This window comes from Neolamprologus brichardi, chromosome 9 (assembly GCF_056152115.1).
Source record: "Neolamprologus brichardi isolate AB-2024 chromosome 9, ASM5615211v1, whole genome shotgun sequence".
NCBI lineage: Eukaryota > Metazoa > Chordata > Actinopteri > Cichliformes > Cichlidae > Neolamprologus > Neolamprologus brichardi.
In genome coordinates, this window is record NC_142112.1 from 27,344,011 (window position 1) to 27,358,472 (window position 14,462).

The 14,462-nt window shown below is 43.0% G+C and overlaps 1 protein-coding gene across 4 annotated transcripts in view; it reads right to left on the reverse strand.

Annotated features, from left to right (window-relative positions):
- The window catches only part of asap1b (ArfGAP with SH3 domain, ankyrin repeat and PH domain 1b), an 83,436-nt gene that overhangs the window by 19,351 nt on the left and 49,623 nt on the right, over positions 1-14,462 (reverse strand). For all 4 annotated transcript variants that reach the window (XM_087846225.1, XM_087846223.1, XM_087846224.1 and 1 more), the window contains exons 8-14: positions 14,213-14,288; positions 12,951-13,037; positions 11,260-11,360; positions 11,069-11,138; positions 5,462-5,549; positions 5,164-5,212; positions 2,296-2,462 (exon numbers count right to left, since the gene is read on the reverse strand). In XM_087846225.1, the coding sequence (XP_087702351.1) occupies positions 2,296-2,462; positions 5,164-5,212; positions 5,462-5,549; positions 11,069-11,138; positions 11,260-11,360; positions 12,951-13,037; positions 14,213-14,288 (638 nt within the window). The remainder of the gene's footprint in view (positions 1-2,295; positions 2,463-5,163; positions 5,213-5,461; positions 5,550-11,068; positions 11,139-11,259; positions 11,361-12,950; positions 13,038-14,212; positions 14,289-14,462) is intronic.

Consider the following 14,462-nt stretch of genomic DNA (forward strand, 5'->3'; position numbering starts at 1 on the left):
CCCGCTTTGATCTTAAGTTGGCCGAACCAAAGAAACTCGCCTTTCTTCCAGTCTAAATTTTAACTATGTATTTATTTCCTGAGACATTTTAATACAAAAAGAGCAATTTTAACAATAAATCTCAGTTTTTCTAAATGATAAAGAAATGCTGCTTTAAAAACAATGTTTTCACTGTCCACATACTGTAAAAACACCCAAACAAACAGAAACTTTTAGATGACTTTTATTTATTACTTAATTACTTCTGTATAGTATGAATAGCAATGAGGTAGGTCTTCAGCCATCAGTAAAAATTTTGTAAAATGTATGAAAATACAGTTTGATACGGAAGAGGATTAGCGCCACTGGAAAAAAAATCTGAGAAAAAAGTCAGAATTCTGACTTTTTTCTCAGAATTCAGGAAAAGAAGAAAAAAAAAAGACGTGCCCACTTTTTTTCCCCCCAGTGGCCCTAATCTTCTTCTGTAGTTTGAAGTCCAAACTTTATGCGCTCATTCACATTTTCCAGTACCATCTAGTGGTTTGGATTAGAGTCTTTGCCGGAACAATTCTGGGCCCCGGGCCTTATGTTTGATAACCCTATCCGAAAGCATCGAGGGCTCAGCTGATAAACCTCCCCACATGCAGCAAATCTTACATGCAGCATGCAGTTTTATTTCCTTTTTAAGTTGCTGCTGCCCTGCAATCTGCTTTGCAACCCACCTCTGCTATAGATGCCTCTTTTCAAGCTCTTCCTGACTTCTTATATAACTGATGCCTGTTCTGTATTGCGTTATGCTTGCCGCACTAGTCACTGGCCGCAAGCACTGTGACTTTAAAACCACCACAAAAGCATTTATAGTGATGCTTGAGGCGTGCTTGACTCTGATGACACAAAAGAAGAAGTTGAAACAGGAAGCAAAGCGATTGCTTAGGTTTTTCTCTTCCTCCACAGAATGTCTCATCTTTTCTAACTGATGCAACACTCTCTCCCTCTGTTTTCTGGAAATATCTGTGGTCCTGCATTAACACTGAAATGCATGTAAAGCCGGACCATTCGTAAGGGTAACAGCACTAAGCATAAACTGCCAGTTAGGCTTTGCATGTCCACATGTACCATATCCTCAAATCACTGCAACAGAAAACAACCATCTTGTGAATAAACTAGCCCTGATTCAGATGCTAAACCACAGCTTATTTTTCCACTATATTCACTGATTTTATTTATTAATGCACCACCACTGCAAAGCACAAAGGCGCACGCGCACAGAGATGTGGCAGATCCTCGAAACCTCCAGAGACCGAGCGACTTTGCTGACTGATGTTCTGATGCAATCCGGGGGAATTAAGGAAGCTTTAAACTGTGACCTCAGTGATGCTGATGCTGTGAGGCGAGGGGTGCTGCTCTGTCTGAAGCTGACAAGTTAACACCAGAGGAGGCTGGTGGAAACGATAGAGACAGCCCAAAAACTCGGTGAGTCATGCACGCAAACACAGACAGCAGGAAGGCACGTGCACACATTTACACAACACAATTAACAGATGCATTGTGAATTCATGGGACCTCTATAGCTGATTAATGCTATCTTACAGATGAATTTCCAGTCAGAGCATCGAATGAGCAGCAGAGGGAACAACGAGGTGACCTTTGAAAGTCATAAAAAGGTCCTTTAACCACTAAATTAATTTTATGCGTTGAGGAAAGTGAAGCACGGACGTCACCTTCTCGGTCAGATAACAACAGGAATCAGATGCTTAAATCCACATCTGGAACATGTGTTATGCCAAAGCCATGTATATGAACGGATGCAGCAACAAGAGAGCAGACATGACAAATTACCTCCGCTCTCTGAGGACCGCAGGGGTCGACGAAGCGTGTGTGACTTATGTAACATCGTGATGTAATGATGTTGTTTCTCAAAGCCCAGAAATGTTTTTTTTTCTCCCCCAAGAGATAAAGTCCACCGCCCCAGTACTCTGCAAGCTGCTGTGTGTGTTTATACAGACAGAGTGGCGTGTGTGGATGCAAGCCTGTGTGTGCTGAGAGTCAGAGGGTCTGAGTGTCCACGGCACTCCTGAGTGCTGACTCTTTGCTTTCTAATGTGAGGGGGAGTATCGGGATAGAGCTGCGTCCTGAATGCTAACAACACCAGCATGCGCGCACACACACTGCAGTGTAGCTCGCTCAGCAACCATCTAACTGAAGGACACGGAGTTCAAGGCAGTAGTGACATTGTAAAGCTACCGAGACAGGAGAGCGGCTTTAAATAAAACACGGTCCACATTTAAATGCACTCACGCAGCCCCACAAACACACCTGCAGCTCCACAGTCGCAGCAGACTTCATTGCCCGGCATGCGCAGCACGTCTTCTATGATGGCTTTGGTGAGGTCCTCTAATCCGTCCTCCCCTCCGCTGCTCTGCTCGCCACGAAACGCCATGTTTAACGCCTCCTCCTTGCTGTTGGTCAGCACCGAGATCCAACTGCAAGAGGGAACATTGTTAGAGACATTACAAACAATAAAATAAAGTTTTACTTTATTGAGATAAAAACAGCTAGGGGTAAAGTTAAGGATAGCATCATTTTGTGACAAAATGTCAGGAAAGCGCCCATCACAGGTTCTTAAAGCCTTCGGTGACCTTTTATCTTGTCTAAATGCATCAAAATCACAAAAATACACAGAAAAGCAGCAACAGGGAAGCTAAAAGGAGGGATTATGTTGCATTTTTGCTTTACAAAGATGCTATGACACACAAATATTTGCCCATTCTTTGGTTTCTTCGAAAAGGTTAAAGAGGAACCAACGCACCCACGCAGGCCTGTGGCCATTACAGGAGGCGGGCGTACAAACACGACCTCCTGCAATTCACTACGCAAAACACAATCTGCACACACGCAGCCGATCGCAGCCCTTCCTCTGTCACTGCCACTCAATCCCCTCTGAGTGAGAGCAGACAGACAGTGGGCACACAAACCAATGCATTCGATTGTCTGTTTATCTCCATGTGTGGAAAAACAAGATATTTTAATCCACTAATGCGTAGGTGTGCAGATGCCAAGCCAAAAGTGTTTGCGTGTTTGCTTACAATATGCATTATAATATGCTGCCGGCCTAATTGAGGAAGAGCGTGATTAAGTGAAGCGAGCGCCCTATGAAACACTAAATATTTGAAGGGAACTACAAAGAAGACGACGCCATCGCCGACACCACTCCAGTTGGAATTGCGTGACGGAAGGAGCAGAGCAGAGCGAGTGGCATCCCAAAGGAGTACAAGCAACACGAAGTCTTCAAGCAGCACTGAGCGAAGAGGCAAAGCCACAGCGAGGCTGGAAGAAAGTTTCCACCATCAGAGGAAGAACAGCCACAGCATCACAGAGTGGCAGATCGACAGTATTCAGACTCGGGTTTGTTTTCACTCCTCTGTGTTTATGAGTGATTCGGCTCCGGGGGAATCACATCTTATGTCCAACAACGTCATCACAACACTGCATTCAACTGTTTTTGTTTATCTGTAGGCAACTGATCTTATCCCAGCTCCTGTTTGTTGGGCAAGCTATTAAAAAGCCTGTAAACCATGAAAACAAAAATCACCAAAATATAATTTTTTAAAAATGGAGTTTTAATTGAACCCTGTGACAATTTTTTTTAAAAAAAGAATTAAATATTAAACAAATATCTGGCTTTTAAAAAAAATACTTTATTGCTTAAACGTGTATTATATTAACAGGGTTAATAGTTTCATTAAAAATCACATTAGAGCCGATACGTATGTTGACAATCGATTAATCCCAGTTTCTCAGTTCTATTCTTTCATTGTTACTTGTGTTTTATTTTATTATTTTAGTGTTGTGGCCTTTGTTTTAAGTGAAAGTGAGGTCGCTTTGAGCTTCGAGAAGCGAAGGCCTTTAAACACTGGTCGTGTAAAATCTGGGTGAATTTTTCATGCTTTAAAAATATTTTTCTGACTCATTCTTAAGTCAGCCGCTCACAATGACCGCGTACTTTCACTGGATAAATCTGTGATATTTATTCTTTCAGTAGACGCTCGGTCTTTCAGATTTTCACATGTGAATAAACAGATCTGACCAATCAGACCAGCGCATTTGGCAAAGAGGGCACTTGTAGTTCAAAACACATACCAGTACTTTTCTAAACATATTTATCTACTTAAATCAAAATCTGATCCATAATCCATCAAGCAAACAGGAAAACTCATGCATTCATCATCCTGTGACTTATTCTCACAAACTAACAAAGATAGTTTCACTTGAAATTTCTGGAAAATTGAGGCGGCCGGTTTCCACAACACGATGACAAATAAGCGACGTTACATGGTTACTGCAGACACCAAAAAACGACTGTTGCACAGTTTAACGTGCCTGCAGCTGCTTTACTCTGACCAACCAGCCTTAATTTACAAATGTAACTTTCTGTTCGTCCTCCCACATGGTAAAAGCAAAGCCGTGTCTTTGTGACATATTAATTATTCAAATTTCACATGAATGCAGACGGCATACTCTGCACTGCAGAACGTACAGGCTTTTATATAGTTCCCAAAAATTATTAATGCTTGTTTTTTAGCCACAATGACGACTAAATTTGTCCTCATGGAGTCTGACTATACAGACAACTCGCCAATTAACAATATGACTTCTTGTGTCATAAATACGATTCGACTTCAACAGAAACGGCAAAAGTGAACAACGCTAAGACACTTTTTTATATCACAACTCATTATTTTTCATGTGCGGTCACTATAACACGGCTGTAAAACTAAGGATCTTTTAAACAGGTAGCACAACCGTGGTTATTCCTGTGTATGTGTGTCTGCTCGTGCGTGAGGGTATGGGGAAGCAACAGTATGAAGTTACAGCGACCTGAATTACTCCAGACCACCAATCCCACTGCCATCCTCGCTGCCACAGAGTCGCAGCCTCACTGCTCTCTACAAATTGAAAAACACTTCCTGTGTTCAAGAGTGACAATGAAGCGACACACCAGCGACTAACCGGCATCCCATTAATGAAAAACCTTTAGCTGATGGCTAAAGACACCTTTAGCGAGATCACACATAGAAGAATAAATGGGTGTGTAGACTGAGGCGAAGTGGTGTCAGACTGCTTCAAACAGCGATAACAAGCAGAACGAGGATCATGTGTCTGTCGTTAAACTGAAGTACTCACATGACAAACTCCTGCTCATCCTCGGCCTGGAAATGATACGTCCGGTTATCTGCAAACAATAAACGGTGGAGTTAAAAAATGCAAATGTCTACTTTTGCATTTATGATAGCCAGCATGCAGCAAACGATTCAAACGCTTATCTGTGTTCTTAATACACTGTTATACAAAGAAAACTGCATGTGGAGTTTCCACAGGTCCTTTTACAAGAGACAACTCTCATCATACTACAAGTGTTTGTCACCGAGCCATTCAGGCATGCGTTAAAGTGTGTGTGTGTGTGTGTGGGTGTGGAACTTACGAGAAATGAGATCAAAGCATTTCCGGTCCTCAGTACTTGGTTTCACCTGGCAGGTGAGCAGGTTGAGTTTGACTGGCTGCCTGTTGGACTGTAAGAACGAGCACAAAGATCACACACTGGACCACAGTGGAAATATTACACACAAGCACAACACCGTCCTCACATCAGACACATAAATATTTCGGTGCTTTGGGGATTTAAGTTCAGTCAAACATCTCAAAATGAGAAGCAGTCGACACGTGTATGCATGTAAGCTGGTGTTCCTCGGATGAACTGCAGTGACTGTGTGGATCACTTTTCATCGTTCAGTGACATCATCGTCGTATTACCCACAAAAACAGTAATATCTGGTGTCGCTACAGCTCACCTGGATGAGCTGGCGACCTGTCAGCCTCTCCTACCTCATTGAATAATTCACTGCCGTTAATAACTGGATGTCTTCAAATTCCCTTCATCTTAATCCCGGCAAAACTGAGGCTCTAATTTTCAGTCCTTACGATCCCCACCAGGAATTTTGCTATCAATATTATTCACCTGCATTTGAATTTTGAATCTAAGAATCATTACAAAAGTCAAACCTCTACTGCCACCCAATAATTTAGAACTTTTAGCAGTCGCCTTAATTTTCTCCCGTCCGATTCCCTCTTTCTCTTCAGCCAGTCTTTAACTGGTCCAGAACGCAGCAGCTAGGCTAAGCCTCCTGGCAGTAGCGTCTTAAGGTGGCACAAATTGCCTGGAAGTGCAAGTTCAAGAACACCCACCTGCCAGGTCACCACTGAAACGCCTACATCACCAAATTCAGCCTTAATGTATGCATGCTCTCTTAATCACAACGTATTCGTACCGGCATTGTCATGACACCAGTGATTATACATCATAGTCTGTTATTTTGGTCAAAGGTCTATTTGAACACTTGGGTTCACAAGAACTCGTGCAGGATGTTTCATAGATGCATCTATGGTTTCATTCAAACAGTTGGGTGTCCACGCCGCCCACCCGCTCGGCCCCTAAGCCTTCAGTCTGAGTGGTAACTAGCCACAGCTCACATATCACTCCTGTTCTTGCTTCCCTTCGCTGGCATCCAGTGAAACTCAGAATCCATTTAAAAAAGAAAACTATTGAGAACACATGAAACCCTACAGGGCCAAGCTTCAGCAGATGCAGCAGCCCTTAAACTGTTCCACACTTTTTAGGGCTGTAACTCCTAATGTTTGGAACAAACTTCCTCGGCCCATCAGGTCGGCCGAATCTCTGGTTTGTTTTAAACGAAGCTGCTGAAGAGTCATTGCTATAAGTTAGCGTCTCTGGAAGTGTGTATGCGGGAATGAATGCAAGGCCATATGTTTGTGCATCTGTGTCCTGGAACGTGTAGTCTTATCTTTAATATGATGCTGTCGTCAAACTGTGAACCACTTAGTGCCATACAAATAAATGGATTATTCTCTGCATCATACGGTCAAATAAAGGTTAAACTTCATCACCCTTAGCTGTAGTGCTGATTAATTACAACAATCGTGAACACAGCTAAGCATCAGCATTTAACACTGTCATTATGAGCATGTTAGCATTCAGCTAATACAGCAAGCACAGCCTCACAGAGGCCTCAACAAGTGATCAAGGCTCCTCCTCAAGCTGAATTCAAAGTGTGCAAACATTTTCACACACAATCCACCCGATTGTTGACGCTGTACATGCAGAAATATGGCGGGTGAAAGTAAAAGTTTGGTTGAAGGGAAGAAACACTTTTAAAAAATTCATTTCAAGTCTATTTCCTGTCCACGTAGAGTGACCCAGATGTGTTTTTACAGGTGTAACAGTGATAACAGAAATGCACAGAAACCTCCTTTGATGTTTGGCAGTAGAGCCCACCTTGTTTCCAGATCCGATGTTCTGACAAACCATCCTACTTTGGCAAAACGTCCTACCTTAAGTAGTTTATGCACATTTCTGCTGTCACAGAGTAATTCCAGCACAAATTTAAGTAGGTATGATGGTTTGCCACTTAACTTTGCCCATCAGAGTAAGCTTGTAACTCATATTCATAAAGCCAGGATGGTTTGCCACTTCATTTTACCCATTAAAGTATGCTTGTAGGTAACAGTCACAAAGGTAGGATGGTTTGGCACTTAATTTTACCCGCAGAGTATTTTTCTAGCTAATATTTATAAAGGTAGGACGCTTCGCCACTTAATTTCATGTTGTGCGCATGCGCAGAAACAACGGCTAGGATGGTTTGCCAGGTAGGATGGATTCCCAGAACACCGGACATTCACGCATAAACACAACAAAGTAGGAAATAAAATATGAGTAACATATGCACAATTCGTTTTGCTGACTTGGGTTTCCCACAAACTGAGGGGTCTTCACGTTGTTCATTTTGTCAGGAACAAGAAAAATAATTATATAGAAAAGGAGAAAAAATGTTCATGTTTGAGTAGCTGGAGCCACCAGATGGTGGGTATATTTTCATTTTAAAAGGATTTGCATAATTCTCGTAGATAATTGTATCAACTCATGTTTTTATTATTCAACAAAGCTTCTGCGGTCCGAACTACAAGCTGAACTCAAGGTGCCCCCATTAAGACAGTGGACTGAGCTGGCTGGGCTGTGTACTGTAATAATTGGGTCCAGTTGGCACGTACATACTGAGCATTGTCTCCTGCCAGTGCCCGGGCAGAGGGGGGACGAGGGCACGTGCTAATGAAATGCTAACAGGCTGTTATGAGCCTTGGAGTTGGTGTTAGCCTGCTGGCAAGATGCCACATCCAACTAAAGCCACCTAAAGTTCATCTGCACTGAGGCCTGAAGAAAAGGGAAAAACCTGAAGAAAAGGGAAAAACCTGAAGCGGTGGTAAACTGCTCTCGGACAGAGAAAAACGATTACAAGCTCAGTATGATAACCGCTCAGTGGGCTAAATTAGAAACTGAGGTCAAAGATTCAGTTCCTCCATCACAAAATGCAATAAGAGAAAACATTTTCCTCTCACATCACAGGCGACCACTTCCTCAGAGCGTCTTTGCAGCAGCAGCATGAAAGTTCAAAACAACAAAGCTCACGTTCACGTCAGTCGCGATCATCCTGATCCTCCCCGCTGTGTTACAGCTGGAGCAACTGCTGTGTCTGCTGGGAAATAAGCCGCCAGAGTGCCAACTCCACCAAGCTCATCCCACACGCCCGACTCGCTGCCAATCCTCACCGGTTAGATGTAAATAAGGCTAAATTCAAACATTTGCATGTATGCTTAAAGCCGTCAGGGATGATTTATCTGATTTAATCCACAGGCTGTTACTACACAGACATGCTTGCGGATTTGTAAGGCTGTGCTAACACCGGCACGTTCACAAAGACAATATGCTAGTGTTTAGCAGATATGGTGTTGACCATTAGCCATCATCTGCTACTTAGCTCTAAACACAAAGTACAGCTGAGGCTGAAGGGAGCGCCATTAGTTTATTTGTTGAGGTATTTCACTCTGACCGCAGCGATGACTGACCCAGAGTCCCCGGAGTCAAGTTGTTAGCATAACGACAAATAAAACACATCTAAGGTTTCCTGGTGATGTAAACACTTTATGAGAGAATAACATCTGCTCTGTTCGGTATTACAGCTACAAACAACAGAATATATGTATAAACTCTGCTTCTCACCCCCGTGTGTGGTTTGTGGTAAGTGTGTCTTCCTCAAGCTCAATTCTGGAAGTTTGGGGGTTTCTGCAGCATCTAAGCAGTCCTACTTTTAATCTGCATGCACAAACCACACAGTTAACTTGCAAATTGGAACCAGTCCCAATCAGTGGGTTGATATAATCTGCCAGTACAAAGATGCATTTGTGTTATTGGCTATTTTCTTTCTGCTGTGCACAGTTAGGGAAGGTACTGTCTGTCCGGCAAAGAAGCTCTGATTTCCTACCAGCAGACGAGTGTCACAACTAACAGCTTGTCGCCAACTAGTTTGTGAAAACTGGACAATAAAAACAAAAACGTAGGAACCTTATCATGTATACGTTCGACGTTTTATCTCTGCACTACAGCTGTTATAGTATTTGTATTTTGTTTCTATTTTTACTAAAAACCAGTATAGTTTACATGTCAGTGTAAGAGCAATATTGCTTCCTTCTGTGCTATACTGAGGGGGGTCTGAGTCTAAGAATTTCACTGTCAGTAGTGATGTGCCATTGTTACCTCTCTTACAAAAAAATCCCACAAAATCAAAATCTACAGTTCTCAGGGGCTCACCAAAGCACCAAAACAGAAGTCTGGACTGCTGTGAGATACTGATGGTTCGCTGCGCTGTACAGTGGAACAAGAGATTCATATCATGGATGCGCAGCCAACAAATCTGCAGCAAGATTGTGAAGCTGCAACGTCAATATGAACCAAACTCTCTGAGGAATGTTTCCAGCGCCTTGTTGAATCTATGCCATGAAAATTCTGAAGGAAAAAACTGAACTAAACTGAACTGAATACAGGTATGGGGATATTGGTAAAGACATATATCCAGTACCTGCTGTGCTCTATAACAAAAGGCAAGGCTGAAAGAATTTAATTAAAAATAATCAAAGTGCATATATTAAAATGAGCCACAGCTGGTAGCTCTGCAGATTTGATTTGGCAGATTTCTGTGCAGGATGCCCTTCTCGACACCCCAACCTTCCCCCAAAGGATTAATAAAACAACATTACAACAGTTGTCTCGCGCCGACTTGTCAAAGCTGTCTGAATTAATAAATCACATAGAAATGATACTAATTGCTAAATCTATTCTCCTGGATGCATTTAAATAATATTAAAAGTCAAGTTAATGTTGAAGCTCAGTTTATTTGTTGGTTATGTTATCAGGTTGTTTGTTTGTTTTGGAGGGGGGGGGGGGGGGGTCACTTTAATCTGAATTGTATTTATAAGCTGTAAGAGGAATTTCAATCAGAAAGTCTTGCTTTTAATATTGACAAGGTTCAAATGTTTTTGATGACCAAACTGATGTAAGTAAGATTCAAGAAAAAAACCTTTAGGAGCTTTCAGCAAACACTAAAAGCACCAAAAACATAATAAATTCCTGAACAATGCATCGTTTCCTGTTAACAGATGGACTGTCCGAGCGTGATGAGACACCTGCCACTGCTCTGCCACAATTAGCTAAGAGCTACTGATTGCCCTAAGCCCCCCCGACAGTCCAGCTGGTCCCGTGGGAGTTTCGAGGCTCTGTAGGTTACACCTCAGTGGCTGGCGGTTGACAGAATTAACGCAGATATACGAGCCCCGCGTTAGATTCCCGAGGTCCGGAGCGGGAAAGAAAACATCACACTGAAACGTGCCTGCTGCACAAGAGCGGCAGCGGTGGCAGTACCCTCACACTCGCTCTGAGATGAGTCACCGAGGCGCAGCAGACAGCAAGGGGGGGTAAGAGGGTGAGGCAAGGTTGCCATGACAACCCATTTATGTCAATTCCACTGTGCCAGCCTCCAGATTGTGACGAGAGAGAGAGAGAAAAAACCACAACCTCCCCACATGATGTTCTCCTTTTGATCCGCACAGTCAGTGCTGAGGGTCACGGGGGTCATATGAGCAGCTGTGCCTGTGTGTGTGTGTGTGTGTGTGTGTGTGTACTCACTGTGGCATGAGAGATGGTGAGGATGCCCCCCTTCACTGAGCACTGCCTCCTCTGCCACACCTTCCTCAGCCTGTGAGAGGCGAAGGGGCGGGGTCAATCATTAGAGATATTTCCTGCCTGCTTTACATTTTAATGCGTCGTGAACGCACACTACAGCGTTTTTTTAATTATTCGCTGTGTTAGCAGCTTACCCATCACTCTTCTTCAGCAGGTAGCCTTTCTTCTCACTCCCAAACTCCTTGTTTCCCTGCAGCTGGTGCATGCTGTAGCCACCCTGCTTGCTCTGCGAGTCCTGCGCAAACCCACACGATAACACAAAATAAACACTTTGTGTGAACAGAACAGAGAGGCTTAATAAAGACATGCAACACATAGACAACACACACACAAAAAGGATTCTCTGACATCAAAGTGCTTCTGAAAAACAAACCAAGAGTGAAGACTTAAAAATAAAAGGAGGTAAAAGGCATGCTCTGCAACATCTCTACAGGGATAAAGCACTCTACTGTCAAGCTGAAGAACACAGACGCCAGCATGCTCAACATGCACCAACACTTACTCTTCTAGACTTGATTCCAGACAAGCAGAAGGCAGAGAGGAGGGGGAGATAGAGGGGAGAGGCGTGAAAGATCCGGCTCAGGTGCGAGAAAGTGTGCTACCTGCTCGTGTGTTAACCAAACCTACAATCCTCTGTGCTTATTGTCTAAAAGTGGTGCTACAGGCAGAATAAGTGAAATGTGAAAAACTGTATATATTGTTTCATGCAGACAGGCACACCGAGAGTGTGAACGTGTGAACCGAGAGGGTGTGAGCTAACGCACAGCCGAAGCAGCCTGTGCTGATAAGTAAAACGAGCCGGCAGTGCTGGCATACATGCCAACCCTCCTGATTTTTCCGGGAGAATCACAAATTTCAGTGCCCCTCCCGAAAATCTCCCGGAGCCACCATTCTCCCGAATTTCTCCCGAGTTTCCACCCGGACAACAAAATTGAAAAACCATATCACAGAATTCATAGCGCGGCCCAGCCAATTCCAGTTTCCAACAATGGCGGCAGCTACTTAGTTTTAATATTACTCTTATTTCTCTTTCTGGGTCACAAAAAAACTTTTAACATGTTTTCAGGTGAGACTGTAGCTGTGTAAACTTCAAATATCTGAGCCGGCGAGAACATCAAACTCCTGACACATCGTTTTCAAACCCCCGCGGTCTTTCGCTACTCGGGTTAAACGTGATATATAAGTCACTTTGATAACTTAAAAAAGTTATTGTTTGGCTTTTTCAGTGTTTTATTTGTTCGTGACTAAATCGGTTTGGCTGAGATTAAAGTTATTAGATTAGATTAGATTAATTTAACTTTATTAATCCCTCAGGAGGGTTCCTCCGGGGTTTTCACACAGCCTCTGAATTTGGACACCCCCGCTGTTTCCGGCCAGCCAATAATAACGGTGACATTTAACGTATTTTATCTGATAAATGAACACTGTAAAATGTATTTATCACCCCCCCAACAGCCCTTTTCAATGTCTCCCTAATTCTGAGGTCTCAAGGTTGGCAAGTATGAGTGCTGGAAAGTGTGTGAGAGTCGGGCAGCGAGTGGCTCTCCACTGAGCAGCCAGTGAGGCACAACGCTGGTCACCAGCAAAGCCTACCACACACTGGCTACCAGCATGGTACAGCACTGGGCACTCGCTCTGTGCTGCTGGAGACAAGCTCCAAAAGTTGGTGGTGGCCAGAGTGAGAGGACATAAAAAAAAGGAGGTTTCAGAATGACTGGGATGACTGAGTCAGGCCTGTTTTCAGCCCAGTACAGCTGAGTTTGTGCTGGGCTGGCAAGTTGTGGGTTTAAATTTGGCTTTGTGTGGTAGGGTGTGACCTGCTTACCTCCTTCTGGTCCAACTGGAGGGAGGACTTGATCAGATCTCGCAGGGCAGTCAGCTGCTTCTTCTCCTCATCCTGAGTTTGTTTGATCTGCAGATAGTGAAGCAAAGATATAAGAGGAAAGCAAAGAGGGCTAATAATGCACTTTTAGTTTAGTTTCCCTTCTTTATTATTTATGCAATGTTCATTTAACCAGGAAAGTGTGACTCTTGAGATTAAAAATCTCTTTTACAAGAGTGTCCTGGCCAAGAAAGACAGCAGTATAATTAGCTGATAAAAATAAAAAACAAAAAGTATGTATAAACTTTAAAGGCAATAAATGAAACATCAATAAAAGACAGTGTTTTATACCAGAAACAAGGGCAGTAAAATTCAAGCAAAAAATCTACAGCCCAAATGATCCAATCACTTAAATCGCAGAGTTTACTTTTGATTTGTGAAGATACACTTAGGCGCAGTGAATGTACCAAACTATTAACTGCACTGCTCTCACGTCAGCACAATCAAACATCGTACTAAGGAGCTTAAAGACTGAATGATGTCTGCTCCAAACATGGCCCAAGTCAGGAAAATTTCAGGGCTTGAAAACAACAGTTTACAGGTGTTGAGAAAAAAGTTATAGTGAATGGACTGGTTCTGTCATAGCTCCACTTTCTTCTTTACTTAAGCACTCAAAGCACTTTATACTACCTGTCTCGTTCACCCATCCATATATCCATCTTACATTTACACTCCGCTGAACGCATTAGGAGGATCTCGGGGTTCACTGTCTTGCCCGAGGATACTTTGGTTTACAGACTGATGTGGTCAGGGATTGGCAGATTGGTAGACTAGTAGATGACCAGCCTATACCTCCTGAGCCCAACAAGTTATGTGAGGTCTAGTATTTTCCTGAATCATGACAGTGGGTGCAGGATGGCCCAACTTTTCTTGCTTTAAAAAGTGCAAGAGCATGATATTCTGTGAAAACTGCTGCTTCAGGAGAAAGCACAGCAGTGCTGTAAATAAGAAGTGGTGGTCAGCATTTGAGGAAGGATTATCCTCGCCTGTGTCAGAAAGCTACATTTGCTTTATATATATATAGATATGTAATGTGTAATTAAAGTGAAGTGAAAATAACTTGGTTTGCTCATTGTAAAGATACTTCTTAGTTTTGTCCAGGAAAGCAGGTGACAGACTCTTGGGATAGCTCAGAAGTTGTTTTCTATGAGAAATGAAACCCTATAATGAGCAGGAGATGAAACCAGAGCGAAGAGGAGTTTTACATTGTAGAGATCAGCTGCCAGCTTCTCGATGTACTGCTTCAGCTTATCTGCTGTCTTCAAGCCATCTTGGAAGAAACTGGGGGGGGGGAACAGAGATAACACGTGAACTTCACTGGCATTAAAAGTCATCCAGATGCGTGACATGTGATCAAATGTCATGTGTTACAGTGAGCTTGGTTTGGCCTTTACGAAGGTCACAGAAAGAAAGAGAGAGGGATAGGACGATGGAGGCAGTTTAATGTATAGCCGG